The sequence below is a fragment of the Populus euphratica genome, unplaced genomic scaffold (assembly GCF_000495115.2).
Source record: "Populus euphratica unplaced genomic scaffold, PopEup_1.0 scaffold288.1, whole genome shotgun sequence".
Classification (NCBI taxonomy): Eukaryota; Viridiplantae; Streptophyta; class Magnoliopsida; order Malpighiales; family Salicaceae; genus Populus; species Populus euphratica.
The window spans coordinates 263,500-276,626 of record NW_011500136.1 but is presented as its reverse complement, the minus strand read 5'-3'; the positions used below and the strand labels follow the sequence as shown (position 1 = coordinate 276,626).

The window sequence follows — 13,127 nt, the reverse complement described above, 5'->3', positions numbered from 1 at the left end:
TTCCAAGGTAGGAAGCCAATCTGATTGTTGAAGCCAATGTCTCAAAGAAAAACTACCATGATACTGCCATAAAATAAAAAGGAAGAAATAAACTTTCAACTCCCTAAACTCACAAATGGAAAAATTGAAATATGAGAAGAACTGCTTCCACGCACAACATGCAGAGAAATGAAGGCTCGTCCAATAAACAGAAAATCTGAACTGCTTCCACACGCAACATGCAGAGAAATGAAGGCTTGTCCAATAAAAACAGAAAATCTCCAACATGGGTGTCCTAGAAAGACTAACCTACCTAGCATAAATAACTAAATGGCTTCACACAACGAAACATTTAATGCATACGCAATATAAAAATCTTACACAGAAACAGAACATACCCCATGTACCAGAGTAAACGAACCACGGCCGCTAGAAGGTGAAGAAATATAACCATAAACTTGCATCGAATAAGAATGGTACATAAGTTTACGGCGAACCAGCTTCTTCAATACCTAAAAACACTTTAACAACACCAAGGTTACACCAATATTCAAAACCTCAAATGCAAAATAAACAAAACTCCAAAACAAAGCCCCAAACCTCTATTGCTCGCATTCCTCTACGTTTTGCTTGAGTACTGACAAGTTTCCTAAGCACAACTTTAATGTTATGCAAAGGGCTGCAATTCCACATTATACTCATTACATCCAATAATCACACAATATCAAAAAATCAAATAAGGAAAGAAAGCTAACCTATTAGAATCCTTCACTATTGCTTCGAAAACCACCTCATCCGCCTAAAACAAACCCCAATTCAGTTGTCCATGCAATAATTATCAGTGCTAAGAACAATCACTTTTGGAAATTAAACACTATCCTTAGTGTTAATCACAACGAAATTAACAATATCTAACAAATAAAGATTAAAAAAAAATTGAAGTAGAGTTTTCTGGCTTACCCGGCCACCAAGGCCAATACTGACACGATCAAGCACCTTAAAATCAGACATCTTGAACCTCATAACATCTCCTCCTCCTCCTCCCTCCTCCTCAATCACACATGTCCTCCCATCTCCTTCCGATTCCAACGGAGCCACGGCCTTACTCGACGACGAACACCTCACCACCGTCCCCACTTCTCTCCTAGAACAAATACTTCTCACACCGATGATACTACCATTAACACGTCGTTTAATCAGTTTCTTCGTCGACAAAATATCAGAAACAGAACAGAACCCGACTCCATATATTGCCGCCGTCGCCGCCATCAATCGATCAATCCGTTACAACTCTCAGAATTTGTTTGATCCAGAGAGGAGTTAGTTAGCAGAAGGAAGGAGAGGAAAGTGTGAAGAAATAGGGAAGAGAGTGTGAGAATTGCGTGAAGGAATACAGAGCCCTGGGCTTGGCTCGTGTCAATGTCTGTTTTTCGAAATATCTCCGGCATTTACCTCCTGTTATTTTCTGTGTTTTGCGTTCCGTGCACACTCCTATCTCCGCCACGTCACTTTTCGTTGGTGTCCACGTTTTTGTTTTGGAGCTCAAAAATAATTATATTATAGCTATTACTGTGTCGCGCCTGGTGGTTAAGCACGGCTTTTTTTTACATGTTAATTTTAAAAATTTATAATTAATTTGGATTGTGTTTTAAGTTGAATTAAAAAAATATTAAATTAATAAAATTAATTATTCAGTCGGATTGATGACCAGCTCAAATAATATCTTTCAAATTTAATATGAAAGTTTTCTTGCTCTTGATTAGTTATAATTAGTTAATGACATATAAAATTTGATTTATAGAATCTCTTAACTGTTGAAAAAAAAATTAATTAATATAGTTTAAATAAATTGTGTGTAAATAAAAAATTAATTTTAAAGAAATCTTAATTTATTTTTTTTAAATTTAATTCTTGATTTATAGGAAAGTTGGTAGTGATAATAATTAATTTTTCAACCTTTTTATTTTTAAAATTTAGGAATTAATTTTTCAACTTAAATTTTTTATATTTTTAAATGCTATTTATAATCTTATATTTTTTTCTCATTTTAAATTTTAATTTTCTTTCCAAATCTAAAGGTTGTGTTCTTCTTATTGAGAAATGTTTGAATTTTATATTTTTTTTTAAAAATCTTATTTAGAAATGTATTTAAATCTAGATAGTATTATTAGAATTTTAAGAGATATATTACAGATATTATAATTATACAAGTGAAAAACAATAAAGATTTAAGGATAACAAATTCTTAATTGACAATAACAAAAATTTTATTATTTTAAAATGCTTCAACAAACAAAAAACTTTTTTAGTTTTAATTTAAGTATATATATTTGAATTATCAATATCATGCTAGGAAATTGAATTAATAATACCTGTAAGTTTAGATACATGTTTAGTATGGATATTAATATTTTATTATCATATTTATGTTGAAAGCATATTTATTTTAAATTATTATTTCGCATTTAAATTTGTATAAATTATAGATTTTTCTTGAAAATTTTTTATATTTGACATGTCTTATTATAATAAATTCAATATCGTTGTTTGCTAGTTTATTATATTTATGAACTTTAAATTTATATTAATTAAATTTAAATGAGATTCAATAGTTAAATAGAAAGTTATGAATTTTTTCATTAAATTGATCATTTAATGTGATTGGATTTCTATTTAAGCTTAACTCCATCTGGATTGTCCGTAAAAAAATCTAATAGGCTTTTCATGTGATTCAATTATAACAAATTCACGACTTAGCATGGTCAGGCCTCCTTTTAAGCTTAGTTTTGTCCTAATAATTCATAAATAAAATTATTAGATTTTTTATGTAATTCACTTATAATTAACTGTTCAAAACCATCTAAATCTTCAAACCATTCTGAAAAAAAAAAAGCATACAAAATTATTTAAATAACATCTAATGCAAACTAACTAATAAAATGTTAAATTTAATAAAACTTTCAAATCAATTAGGAAATCAATTCGAGATTAACAATGAAAAAAAAATGAACACCAACTTTTGAACCTAAATGCATGAAAATGACCTCAACTAGTTACAAAATGATCTACTAGACATTTAGGTTTATAAAATATGTTAGTAAAGTTTCAATATGATTTAACAATAAGATTAAAGATTAAAAATTATGTATATTTATATTAGAAAACTTGTTTAACCCATTCAAACCCTTTTTAGATTTGAACTTATTGATTTAGTCCGTGAATGATTTGTTAGGCATTCTAAGTGTCTAAACAAGTTCAAGAAGAAGTCTTTCTAGCATTGAACATGGTAACTTAACAAGTTCATGCAATTTTAAAGATTATTTCATTTCAACTTTACAAGAACAAAAGAAATTAGTGAATAATTTGGCAGATCCGTTTTGGCATCTTGTTGAGGATTTAAATGATGGCATTATGATGTGTGATTATAGGCATCAATTTACTATGGCTATCTCCATTACAACGATCAAAATCGCATCTATCAAAGGAGAAAGGGCATGGTGTTGCAACTTGTACAAGAAGGTCAAGAACAAGCTTTTCTAGCTTTGAACTTGGCAACAAAAGACACAATTGGACAACTTATTGGTATTCATAATGTTCAGAAAGTACTTTTCTCTTTTATGAACAAGAGCATGTGAAATACTTTGTTTGCAAAGGGTTACAAACAAGTTTGAGCTATTGATATTAACGAGGGATTGCAATTAATATCCTTTTATTACGTTTCTATTATATTTATATAACGAGGGATTGCAATGAATATCCAATTATCATGTTTGTAATATATTTATATTTTATCAAATATTTATGATGTAAGAAGTTTAAAAAATTAGACCTTATTTATTAAATTTTAAATATTCATACTATAGTAAAAAAAACTGTATCGATCAAGGTTGATGATGTAAATTAATCTGAATTAAAAAAATAAAAGAGAAAAACTAAGATGACCTAATAACAAACATGGATTAACTTGTTACCTGTATAAGATTAGGATAAAATATTTATTGATTTTCTATAAAAAAAAGCTAGTTAAAATGATATTATTATTATTATTTTAAGATTAAACTGAATTAATTATCCAGCGTATGTTCAGAGCCTTGGTCAGGTTTTCAATTATGATTCCCGCGTGTATTTATTATTCAAGTCCTATCTATTATTCAACTTCGTCAATAGTGGCTAGATGTCATGGATTTCTTCAATCGTGGTGGTTGGCTACTTGGGGAGGAGTAGATGGGTGGCTAGGGTTTTGGGTAAAATATGTTAAGGGCATGTTTAGCTAGGAAAATCAATATTAAATTTCATGGTGTCTGTGCATCACACCTAATTTTAGGTTTTTGGATCCCAATAACAAAAACCAGGATTCCTATCACAGTTTTGTCAGAAATACATTGAGGGAAATCAAAGAGGCTTAGGCTTAGCCTCAATACCACAATGAACAAAGGACGGAGAGCTAAGAAATAGGATTGTTAGGTTATTGTTCTATTTAAAAAAATAAAAAGAAATAAAAATTTTAACTTTAAAATAATATTTTTTGATTTTTTTATTATTTTGATGTGTCAATATTAAAAATAAAAAATATATTATTTTAATATATTTTTAAATAAAAATATTTTAAAAACAATTATTTATTATATATAATTGATATAAAAATAATTTCAAACTCGGGTTTAACAGAACTAGGTACACTAATAAGTTTTCATGTGGATATGCTGGCTATATATATATATAAAACCATTAGGAGAGTATAGGTGATCTTTGAGATATTCTCAACTTGTCTTTGATTTTTTTATCTAGACATTGCACATAGAAAATGTTGTTAATTATGACTGTATTTATTATCATGATAGCTTTTATAATTAATATTTAAAAAGAATTAAGTTTTGAAAAATTATTTTTTATTGTGGTTGGTGTGGTTCAAATATATATTTGATTTAAAGTATGGTTCAACTTCATGTTCATGAAAAAGCATGTCAAAAAATATTTGGTTAAAAATTATAGTTCAATTTAATATTGATAATAAAATTATCTAAAAAGACATGAATATAATCTTAATTTTTAATTATATAAAAATTAATTTTACAATCAATATTATGTTGTAAAGAGACCTAAACATAATAGAACTTATTTTGAAGTTATTGGTTGTAGTAATGAGGGTTGTTCTTCTTTTTTTTCTGCAGTTATAGAGAAATTATTGACACATGAATGAAAAGAAAAGGATGTTGCAATGATCATTCTTGTGGATTGTGCAATGATAATGGTAAAATGAATGAGAAGTGAATGCGAAATTGTTGTTGCAATTATGTAAAATGAATGAGAGAAATTAATGTGAAATCAATGAGAGAAAAAAAAAAAAAAAGAGGATACAAAGGTAATTTTAAATGTTTTTGGGCAGTCCCAGAAGATGAAATTGTGGTCCAACATGCAAAAAATAGGAAAAATTGCTTTTTCAAAACGAAGGTCCAAGCTCAAGCAAGTGGAGTCTATTATGTTTATATACTTTTAAAACTTGTAATCAAACACTTAATAAATTGTGTTTAAAAAAAATACAAACACTACCTCAAATACAAATACTCTCTAGTAACCTCATGGTTATGCATATCAAGTAACTAAGACGCTGAGAGTGGGAGGTAAAGCTAAAATATACTTGTTCACCTAGGAAAATAAAATTAACTTATAAAGAGGGGGAATTCATGGTTGGGGTTTCATGCAAAACCTCTCTGTTGTTTTTTTTCTTCAGCAATGCAATATTGCAAAAGCAAGTGGAGTCCTGTTTTTGTTTTGGATATCTACTTTGGATACTATGTTACTGGATTGTATTAATAATTTCCACGGGCTGGTTCATTAATGTATGGTGGAATTTTGGAGAACTAGACGAGTTTGCTTTGAGATGGTGGCAAGATGTGGCTCAAATGTTTGGTGAAAGGTACCAAAAATAGCTGCCAGATCCACCATTATTATTATCACTATAACAATTCCGAAAAAAAAAAATATATATATATATATATAACGATTCCGAAAACCCTAAGCCCCTAACAAAACCCAAAAAAAAAAAAATATATATATATATATAACGATTCCGAAAACCCTAAGAAATGTAACTTTATTAGTTAGGTCTTGAATTTATTTTCTAGAAGTTACTAATTTAAATATTACAAATCTCAAAGCTATTAAAAGGTTATTTGATTATTAATTTTAGAGCTCCAGAATATTAATTAAGCTATTAATTAAGATTGAAAGGTTATTTGATTATTAACTTTAGAGCTCCAGAATATTAATTAAAATGGATGTAAACTAGACCGAATATCTAAAATTACTATAAAAAAAATTAGTTATGAGAGAACTCAAAAAGGTCGCATGGATAGTGCATGAGCTCACAAGCTTTCGAGAAAAGGAAGGAAACTCTTGCAAGTATATGCGATGAGAGGGCTAAAATACTATATGATTAATGTAATGTGATGGTTTGATGGATGCAAATAGATTGTTTGACAAAATGCTAGAAAGGAATTTGTATTACTAAACGAGTTTTGAAGAACTATGGATAGTATTATTATAATTATGAAGATGATTTTGTTATTTTGAAGCTCGTTATTAAAATGAATATAATAACAAACCTTTAAATATTCGAATATTTTTCTGATTTTTTTTAACACATGAGTACTACAAGAAAATAAAAACACACGATCAATTATTTCATTAATATATATATTCTTTGATTAGCATCAAGTTCAGGTTAAATTGTTTTTCCAAATATCATCAAATGACTTTTCCGTTCGAGTGTAAAATTGATCTTTAAAATCCAGTTATCTATCCATGCCTGACTGGATAATACTAAAGGTCATTCAGCTTAGATACAGCTTTGTTGCTTAATGCCCTGCAACTCAAGGTTGTTGCTGCAAGTAATGATGTAACTCGCGAACTTTTTTTAATACAAGCTGCTGCTTAATTCAATAAGCTAGTAATTACTGGATAGCAAAATTTAATACCTTGATCCCAGTCAGCTGATTTGCCGCTTCTAGCTTCAGGTGGCAAGTTGTGCTCTTGTCATCATCGATGACACATAAAACACAAACTTCTGGCATCTGAAAGAGAGATGAAGCAGTGAATAATGAAGGTGCGCCTCATTTTACAAAAATTCAGCTTTATCCATTATATTGGATTTCATTTAATCCGTTTTACAAGTGAAACTTGTGGACTAGATGCTAGCAAATAAATACATCAAAGTTACATAGCCATGCCTAAGTTGTCAAAATGTTTGAGAACAGCAAATGATCTCCAGCATTGGGTTGGGCAGGTCACTCTTACCACAAAAATTCAAAATCATAAGGATGCTTTTCTGGCAGTATATTGTACTTCAAATCAGTCCCTGGCGCTGCAGATCAGTATATGTCTTTTTATTGTAAATGTTGCCCTCTTTATCTTCATATTCTTCCTCGAGATCTGGGCGCCACTTGTTCACTCCTTGCCGTGCTTGTATCCTCTTCCACAATTCTTGTGCTTCCTGAAAAAAAAAAAAAAGTGAATGAATGAATGCAGGTGTCACATTCGAAACTAACATACGAGATCTGAAACTAAGAATTTCACATTAAAAAAATCAGAGTTTGAGTGGCATAAACAAAATAAAAGGCATATAACAAAGAAAGGATCGGATTTCAGAACAAGATCTGAGAAAGTGCACCTCAATCGATGTGATCTCATTGAAGTTCTTGGTGTTTGGGATGCCAAGGCAACGCATTCCATGCTGATGACGCCATTCCTTGAAATGCCGCTCAAATGCTCTACGACCCCAGTAACTATAGTTCCCACATATCTCGCACTTAAATTCCTGACATGCAGAAAATAATTGAGATCCTCTAGCCATAGAAACTATCAATTAGTATAACTCAACAAGGATTACAGACAAAGATCCTCCACTAAAAAACTAGTATAATTAGACAAGTATTACATGCATCATAATGATATATAATGATACTAGGTGTTACTTATTGCAACTTAAAATAAAAACTTTCACACATATCAATTAAATACATCTGGGAAAAAAAATATACAGCAGAAAAAACTACTGTCCAAATGTAGAAAGAACAAACTCCAAAACCAAAATGCTGATGGAAATGAAAGATACCAGTGAAGAGATATAATACTTACAATGACTGTAATAGATTTATACAAATAGGAGGAGAATACCTGACCAAGACCATGAAGTTTATACAGCCAATAAGGTATAGGCTTCCCATCCCAACCCATTGGCAACTTGAGGGGATTGTAAATCTGTTGTTCTTCATCATCACTTTCAGTGTCAGCCTGTGTCTCTTCCTGCATCAGTTTCAACATCACATTATCGATTATTGTCATCAAGCACAGACATTAAAGTCTCACTTTTTCCACAATAATAATCAAGCATCCAATTAAAACAGATGGAAAGAAAAGTTTCAAGAAAATGGTCTTGCTGTTTGTATTACAGATGGTCTCTAGATGCACAATTGTCAATATGCCATTAGCATACCCGGCCAGTATATGTGAGGAAATATATTCTGCTTGTACTAGGTTGGGTTGTAAAGGGGTTTGATCCCATTATATCACCACGGTGCAAATGGCTTGCTTCAAATTAGAGCAGGTACCAAAAGAACATTGAAGGTCATAATGAAATGCTATGCAAAAAGCTATGATTCGCACTCTAGTTAAAAGGCTAAAGCACCGAAGAATTTGCGATAGCTTAAGAGCCTGTTTGGCATTGTGATAGTGATTATTTTTCAAATTGCTTTTCACTTAGAAATGCATTGAAATAATGTTTTAAGAAAAAAAAATTAATTTTGAAAAAAATTAATTAGAAGCAAAAACAAAATTCATATTTTTGCAAGGACGCTTTCCAACTGCAAAAACAAATGGAGCATAAGACAACATACCTCCTCACGTTCTGCTTCCATTTCATCATATGTCAAAGCCTGCTTCTTCACAACATTTTCTTTTGTTCGTACAATTGTCTGCACAGGGTCAAAGAAAAATCAAATATCCAACAACAAAAAAAAAAATTATTTAAGGCACATGCAGCCTATATTCAAATCCACATTACTGAAAACATACAAAAAAGCTGGCAGATAACCAAAGAACAAAATCTCAATGCGATATTGATCAAGAGGATGGAAAAGAAACTGGAATGACTGTGCACCAAAGCTCACCTCATCCAGTAAATCACACAATTTATTCATTTTGGTCTCCATCAGGGCAATTTCTTTTGAATTGACAACAACTTTTGAGTTCATAGCACCTCCATTCAGTTCTGATGCATGTGAACCTTTCACAAAATGTTTCTTGTCCAACTTTTCAAGAGGTGTATGCTGCACAGAATGAACAAATAAGTAAAACAGAAAATGCCATGTTAAATGTATCAAGGAAAAAAAAGAAGAAGTAATGTTGAGAAATAATTTAATTTAAGGAAATAAGACTGTTTATGTAGCTTGAGGTTAGATGCTTAACAACAAACACGCAAACAAACAAATGTATATAACACCCCCCCACCCCACCCCCCCAAGAAACATAATAAATAAACAAAGTGCACACCCGCCATCCTAATTTTCACAGTAATATAACCCCTCCCTTACCAGAAGATTAATGATTAGCTAAGAAACTAGAAACAATGCGGACACTCACTGGATCTTTTCCTTTCCTCAACTTACAAAACCCATACAAGGTAAAAGAACTATTCCAACCTTCGTGAGAAAAAGCCTTTCAGCACGCTGCTGAATGGTACCGCCACTCTTGAGCCCCAATGCAGCCAGTGCCTGCCAGGGAAACATGCATCAAACAATTTAATAACTGGTAATTATAAAGGACAGCTAAACCAACAAGACAGAATTCTGCTAGCAAAACTGTCACAAACCATGAAATGATGATGGAGAAATAAAATAAAAACCATGAAATGATGATGGAGAAATAAAATAATAACAGTTGCCCAAGTTATAGCATAGTTTGTATATTACAAACTTCAATGACTCCATGGCTACCCACTGGATATTTTTAATATTTTCCAGTGTTGATCACACTGTCTGATATCAGAACATTTCTTATTAAACTAATGAAGCAAACAGTGACAAAGAAATGTGACTCCACAGCAATGCTATGGATATAATTAATATTTTCCAGTGTTTGATCACATTGCATGATATCAGAGTAGTTTAACATTGATCGCATTGTATGATATTGGAGTATTTCAAGTTAAACTACCTAGCAATCAACAACAAAGAACAGAAATGTTAAACTACCAAGAAATCAACAGCAAAGAACAGAATCCAATTTTGCACTTTAAACTCGACACTATAAGGAGAATGATGACAGCAGCAACAAGTCAGCATCAGCTTACACTTGGTGATAACAAAATACATAAGTACATCCTTGTTTCTTTGACATTAACATAAACTATCAGCATTCAGCAAGAGAATGCTCTATGATTATAGATTTCCAGGAAAAAAAGAAAATGATTCATGGAAATATAAAGCAGCTGCAAACAATGATATTCTTACCTCCTTCAATTTTTCAGGGCCCACTTCTTTAAGCTCCTCAACAGTGCTGTAAAAATCAAGATCAATAACAGTATGATCAGCTGGCACATGCCCATTTTCTTGAGCATTCTTTTCCCATCCTTGTACCATGCCATTTTCCCATTGCTCTTCAAATTCAGCAGTAACCTACAACAATAATCTACATTGTTAAATGAAGCACATGATTGGCTCCGACCAAACATGGTCAAAATCTCCTCTGCTCTATAGACTTGAGTTTTTGCAAATAAAAAGAGGCAGGCAGTAAAAATGCCATAATATCATTTCTTGTGAGCAAATGTCTTGCACGTCTTGTGGCAGAGAATGTATTTAAAATAAAATGAAAACAGGGTTTTCTTTCTGTTTTGTCCTTAACATTATAAGGTATAAATTGCGGCTGAGCCAAGTCTAGCATCGTAAAGTTCAAATGTAGCACATTTTTAGCCCCATAGGTCTATATAGTACTAATGAAAACTTCGCACTTCAAATCTTTAGGTAAAAAAAAAAAATGATTAGAGATAATTTTAGCATCATTTGGAATTTAGATAGAAAACAAAAATTACTGCTCAACACTAGCATTAGCATCACATAAATCAAGCAAGCACATATAATAGAACATCACAAACACCATGAGGAGATGAATTAAAAAAAAAATGGCAGGGAAAATATAAAACAAACCTTTGACAAAATCCTATCAAGATCTTGCAAGGGCTCTGTACGCTGGAAAAAATAAACTAAATATTCAAGTAAATTCTCCATGTATTCCCTGTATTGCCTGCAGAAAATTGAAAAACAAATTGAAACAAAAAATACATTAACTTGGATAAATAATTTCAAGTGAGGTACAGATGCAGGTGAATATAACATCTGATCATTAACTTAAAATACATTAAAAAAAAATATTCAGGAGGGCGGGGGGCGAGAAAGAGAGAATACCTTGTAAACTTCACTTTACGGGGTATATTATGTGGTTGGGAGAAAATGTCAAGGTAAGTAGAGTATTCAATAGGCTTCTCGAATTTTAAATTATTGAACTGGTTATACAATTCATGCATGTCTAAGTATTTCCCAAATGCTTCCTGTAATATAAATCCAGCTAAAGTATTAGTTAATTTAAATTGCTGGGCAAAAACATAAAGCATAATTAGGTAAAGTCATGGTAGAAAAAAAGAAAATACTTGTTCTCCACTGCATAAACAATGCATCAATTACGATAATAAATGTTGTGCAGTCACTATTTCACTTTTATATGAGGGGAAAAAACTAGAAACTACTACAGCCCTAAATCATCTGTTAACTAGCAATAAAATTTGGATATGAGTTTATAAAACTAAAGTCCTAAAATATCAAACTGAAAGGCAGCAAATCTCACAGTAAATGAATTTGAAACTGCCAACAGAATCTCAAATCTCAAGATTTTGAAATGTAACGCCTAATTTAGAGCTCCCATATACATTATAATGACAACACCATCTAACTGAGTAGGTACACTTATAGAGTAAAAAAAGTATATAAAACTATTCATACATGAAACTACAGCATCCCAGATCAGTTTCCTCAAATGCTATAAACTACAGCATCCCAGTTGCCTGGCACAAACACCTCAAATATCCATACATGAAACTAGAGCCCTAACATATCAACAACTGCACTAAGGTAAAATAACCATTAAGTGACACAAGTTAGAGAGACTGACCTCACCAGTAAACTCAATAACTGGTTCCTCTTTAAGCATTCCCTCATAATCCTCATTAGCATCAACTACGACACGGGCCGCTGGATGCCTTCTATGATACTCTCGAATCTTCAAAGGCAAAAAAAAAAAAAAACAAAAGATAAATAATGATAATGATAAGATAAAATACAAGTAATTTCAATAAATGACAAGCAACCGTTAATTATCAGATAAATTGCTTAATCAAAATTAATGAAAAAACAAATTACCTCTTTTAATCTATCATAAAAAGCACTAAACACATTGGTTCCAGTCGCCGTTTGTCCACCAAGCGCCGCAATCTCATCTTTCCTCGCATTATCTTTATCTTCATAAATCTCAAGCCGCAATCTCATCTTTCCTCGCATTATCTTTATCTTCATAAATCTCAACCTAAAAAAAAAATCAAAATCAAACACTTATTATAATTGCCTTCCATTAAACTTAATTAATGAGAGAGAAAGAGAAGAATTACGAGTTTCTCAGTAGTAGAAATGATATTTTCGATCATGTTACGAACACGGTGGCTTTGAAAAAGACGGTCCTTGTTGTTTGCTGGTTCATTTTGGAGATCTTTAACGATAAGCCGTTCGAGTCTCTCTACTTCCTCGTGAGAGGCTCGAGTCACCTCTAATAGAGTCGACGACATCTTCAAGGTGGCCTCTGCCTCCGGTTCCGGTGCAACTTATGGTGGACTTCAGTGTGGTTTTGATTAGGGTTTTTTCTGTTGAGAAAGAAGTTGCAGTGGTGAGTTCAGGTCTGGTTTATTTTATTTTTATTCTCACAATAGAAATGTTCGATAACGTCGTCGTTTTCGGGTAATGTTTAGTTTGGAAAGTAAATTGCACTGCATGCCCCCTTGGAGTTTGATATTATTATTGTAAGAGTTATTTTTTAAATAATTATTTATG

The 13,127-nt window shown here is 31.6% G+C and overlaps 2 protein-coding genes across 2 annotated transcripts in view; both read right to left on the bottom strand.

Annotated features, from left to right (window-relative positions):
- Positions 1 to 1,497, bottom strand: part of LOC105110522 (probable plastid-lipid-associated protein 14, chloroplastic) — a 5,185-nt gene extending 3,688 nt beyond the window's left edge. The window contains exons 1-5 of the mRNA XM_011005590.1: positions 940 to 1,497; positions 735 to 778; positions 580 to 658; positions 378 to 491; positions 1 to 63 (exon numbers count right to left, since the gene is read on the bottom strand). Coding sequence (XP_011003892.1) covers positions 1 to 63; positions 378 to 491; positions 580 to 658; positions 735 to 778; positions 940 to 1,248 — 609 coding nt within the window. The 5' untranslated portion in view covers positions 1,249 to 1,497. The remainder of the gene's footprint in view (positions 64 to 377; positions 492 to 579; positions 659 to 734; positions 779 to 939) is intronic.
- Positions 1,498 to 6,723: 5,226 nt separating this feature from the next.
- LOC105110512 (splicing factor 3A subunit 3-like) lies at positions 6,724 to 12,995 on the bottom strand. Its single transcript, XM_011005586.1, has 13 exons — positions 12,690 to 12,995; positions 12,447 to 12,558; positions 12,199 to 12,306; positions 11,439 to 11,581; positions 11,181 to 11,277; positions 10,488 to 10,652; positions 9,678 to 9,749; positions 9,147 to 9,305; positions 8,874 to 8,951; positions 8,155 to 8,283; positions 7,649 to 7,795; positions 7,276 to 7,471; positions 6,724 to 7,052 (listed from the first exon to the last, which is right to left on the bottom strand). The coding sequence occupies exons 1-12, from the start codon at positions 12,863 to 12,865 to the stop codon at positions 7,325 to 7,327; spliced, it is 1,533 nt and encodes a 510-aa protein (XP_011003888.1). The 5' UTR covers positions 12,866 to 12,995; the 3' UTR covers positions 6,724 to 7,052; positions 7,276 to 7,324.
- Positions 12,996 to 13,127: the final 132 nt, after the last annotated feature.